This window comes from Myotis brandtii, unplaced genomic scaffold, assembly GCF_000412655.1.
Source record: "Myotis brandtii unplaced genomic scaffold, ASM41265v1 scaffold223, whole genome shotgun sequence".
Lineage (NCBI taxonomy): Eukaryota > Metazoa > Chordata > Mammalia > Chiroptera > Vespertilionidae > Myotis > Myotis brandtii.
The window spans coordinates 444,273-447,473 of NW_005358369.1; the positions used below are offsets into that span (position 1 = coordinate 444,273).

Here is a 3,201-nt window from a genome sequence, read left to right on the forward strand (position 1 = left end):
GTGCCCGCCCCCGCCCCCGCCCCGTGGACCTAACACACCGGCGCTGGGAGAGGCGACGGGCCAACCGGGGGTGGGAAACCCAGACACTCAGGTGTGCAGGTGGCGTCCGTCCCGCCGGGGGATGGTGGCCGTGGTGACCTTCAAATCCAGGTCACGTCGGCCTCAACCGGGAGACGGTCCCAGGGCACAGCAGGGGCAGCAGGTGAGGCCAAGCCGCTGGCCAGGGAGAAAGAGCGGTGCTGACCCCGGCTCAGGGCAACCTGGTCCCGTAACGAACCTCACAGCCAGCCAGCAGCTGTCGGAGCACCAGCCACAGGCCCTCCTTACACCAGCAGGAGCCACGGCCGCAGACCGCTCGGGGCCCCAACTTCCCCACCTGCAGGATGGGCTCCTCGCAGCACTTACCTCGGGGAGGGCTGTGGGAGGAGGAGACGAGTTTACACGGGAACACCCCGTCCCCCAGCAACTCTGATGGGACCCCTGGACCAGGCAGGCCTCTGAAGGGCTTTTCTCCACCCAGTGAGCAGCGTGGAGGGACGGGAGGGGGAGGGATTTAAGATCACCTGCCAAGCCCCTTTATCTCCTCTGGTTTCCATCTCAACTATTAACCAACCCCCAGGGCTGCCCGGAGCTGGGACAGGACTCCATGTGCAGACACTCAGCACAGAGCTCACGAGTCCAGGAGAGCGCGAGGAGGCCACCCTGCAGGGCCAGGCGACGCCTTTCAATCCAGTGAGGGCCACCCTTTCACCATCTGTGTTTCCCAGAGAGCAAGTTTCCAGATCAGCATCCAAACTTGTCCCTCAAGCAGCACAGCAGTGTGCACGCTCAGAGCACCCCAGGCCTGGGGGGGACCCACCGTTCAGTAGCTGGGCCTCCCTGGGAAACCGCCCAGAGCAACGCTTCCCTCCCCAAGTGAGCACGTCTGGAGGACCAGCCAGCCTCACCCTCCACACCGTGTAAGCGGGGCAGGCGGCAAGGAGAGGCTGACACAGAGCTCTGGGCCCCGGCCCTGCCCCACGGAACTGTGGCTGCTCTGTGCCTCGATCTCCCCATCTTCAAAATGGGTCATCCCGACAGTACCGCCCTCGGGGGGCTGTGTGGATGAGCTGGCACAAGTGAGGGCACGGTCTGTGTCGGGCAGGGAACACGGGCAACAGTCACCCTCCTGCTACTCCTCCTTCCGGACTGTGGGGTCAGCATTCCTGCCTGCTGGGTGGTTTTCACGTTTATGACCTTTGTCTAAAGGAGAGTTTAGGGATGGGTTCCCCCCATTATTAAAACTAAGTCCTACGTGACCATTTGGGAAGATGAAGTTTTTTAAACCACCAGTGGTTTGGCGCAGCTGGGTCAGCCCAGACCCGTCCTGTCCGGTCCCTGCCGGGTCATCGCTGCGGGTCGGGACCCTCCTGAGGCCCAGCAGCGCCTCGCCCGCCCCCCGCCACTCACCTTGAACCTCTCAGACATGCTCTCGGTGACGCTGACCGTGAACTCGGCGATCTTGTGGACGCGCCCTTTGCCTTTCTTGCGGTCGGGCTCATAGTCAGTCTTAGTTTTCACGACCACCTTGTCCAGGAAAGAAGCAAACGTGCGGTCGGGGGGCAGCCAGGGCCCTTCAGACACACCCGCCCAAAGAGGGTGCTCGTGCCCAAGGTCACCACTTCGCCAGGAAGCACCTCACGGCAGAACCAGAACCGCCACCAACTCCTGGCCATCCCTTGGTGCCAGGCCTTGCAGAGAAGTGACCGGTCAGTGATCCTGACAGCAGCCCTGGAGGATGGTGGGAACTGAGGGGCAGGGGTTAGGCTCATGGGCCGAGGCCACATGGCCAGCAGGCGCCGGCTGGCAGGCCTCGGCAGGACTCCCGACTCCAGGCGCAGGGCCTGTCCACCGCCCAGTGACCTTGGGCACGTCCTGTATGTAACTGAGACTCAGTTTCCTCATCTGTGACCTCAGGAATCTTCGAGACCAGCACTCAGTCCCTGCTCAACTCCTATCTCTGGGCGTCCCTGCCAGGTGCCCCCTTTGTTTGAATAGGCCCGGAGATGGGAGTCATTACTGGCCTAGGCCACTCCATTGTCCTACCTACATGACCTCCTCCCTGATAGAGCCAACTGTTTACCACACGGTCCTGGAATGGAACAGACTGGGGGAGAAAGAGGAGGGCCCGGCTGAGGGGAGGGGGCCACCTGATAGGCTGCCTCGGGCACGGCGATCCTGGCATAGGCCGCTGCTCTGGGTGAGGCGGGAGGGCGAGGTGGGGGCAGCGGGGCTGTGCTAGCCGGGCAGGCGTGATGCCTGGACAGGGTCGGGGAGCTCGGAGGCTGAGGCCTCAGGCAGCCCGGCCCCTCGGGCCAGGCCTCTCCTGGAGCATCAGGGCCCCAGTGCACCCCGTGGCCAGGTGCGCGGGTGTGGCCTTCCTCCCCTTAAACACCTGTGCCGCCCTCGCTCCTGCCCGCCCCAACCTGACAGACAATACAGCTGGGGACCAGCCCCCTCGGGAGGACTGAGCGACCCCCTCAGAGGACCCACTGGCAGTAAAGGGGTGGTCTGGAAGGGAGGACCCCCTAAAGAACCCCCACCCCCCACGGCTGTCACCAACATGCCCAGGAAACAGCCAAGCCCCAGCCAGAACCTCCTCCCCAGGGACTCAATGACACAGTAAATGCAAATGTCCTCGCTGGGAACGGAGTGTGCTCACTCCAGTGGCCTTGCCCATGGCCGTGCTGTGCCCGTGGCCGGGTGGTCTGAAGCAGCAGCAAGGGGGTGAGAATGGATATTGGTTTATTGTTTCAGGTTCGAGTTTTACAATTGCGTGACTTTTAAACATCCTATTTACCTGTTTAAGTGTTAATTCCTGAAAACGTTGTCCCTAATGAACACAAATCACTTGACTGGATGCTGCATGCAACAAAAGACAGGATTCTTTAAATTCAGGGGGGAAACCAGCTCTCGCTGCACTAACACTGAGGGGCGTGTGCTCGGGATTTCACAAAGGAACAAAGGAGGAGGTGGAAGCCGGAGCACAGCCCGCAGCATCCTCAGCGCCCGCAGGGGTGGGGGGTGGGTGCGGAGGGGACTCAGCCCCTGGGAGCCCCACCCCCCACCCGGCCTCCCCTCCGCAAAGGGGCAAATCCGACTGAAACGGAACCTCCTAGGGAGGCACAAGGGGCAGCGGCGCCGGCGCTCACCCCAGACCCA

The 3,201-nt window shown here is 62.6% G+C and overlaps 1 protein-coding gene across 1 annotated transcript in view; it reads right to left on the minus strand.

Annotated features, from left to right (window-relative positions):
- LOC102239816 (neuron-specific protein family member 1) overlaps positions 1 to 3,201 on the minus strand; it is a 21,945-nt gene that overhangs the window by 16,717 nt on the left and 2,027 nt on the right. Inside the window, exon 2 of the mRNA XM_005866141.2 lies at positions 1,450 to 1,566. Within this exon, the coding sequence (XP_005866203.1) occupies positions 1,450 to 1,566 (117 nt within the window). The remainder of the gene's footprint in view (positions 1 to 1,449; positions 1,567 to 3,201) is intronic.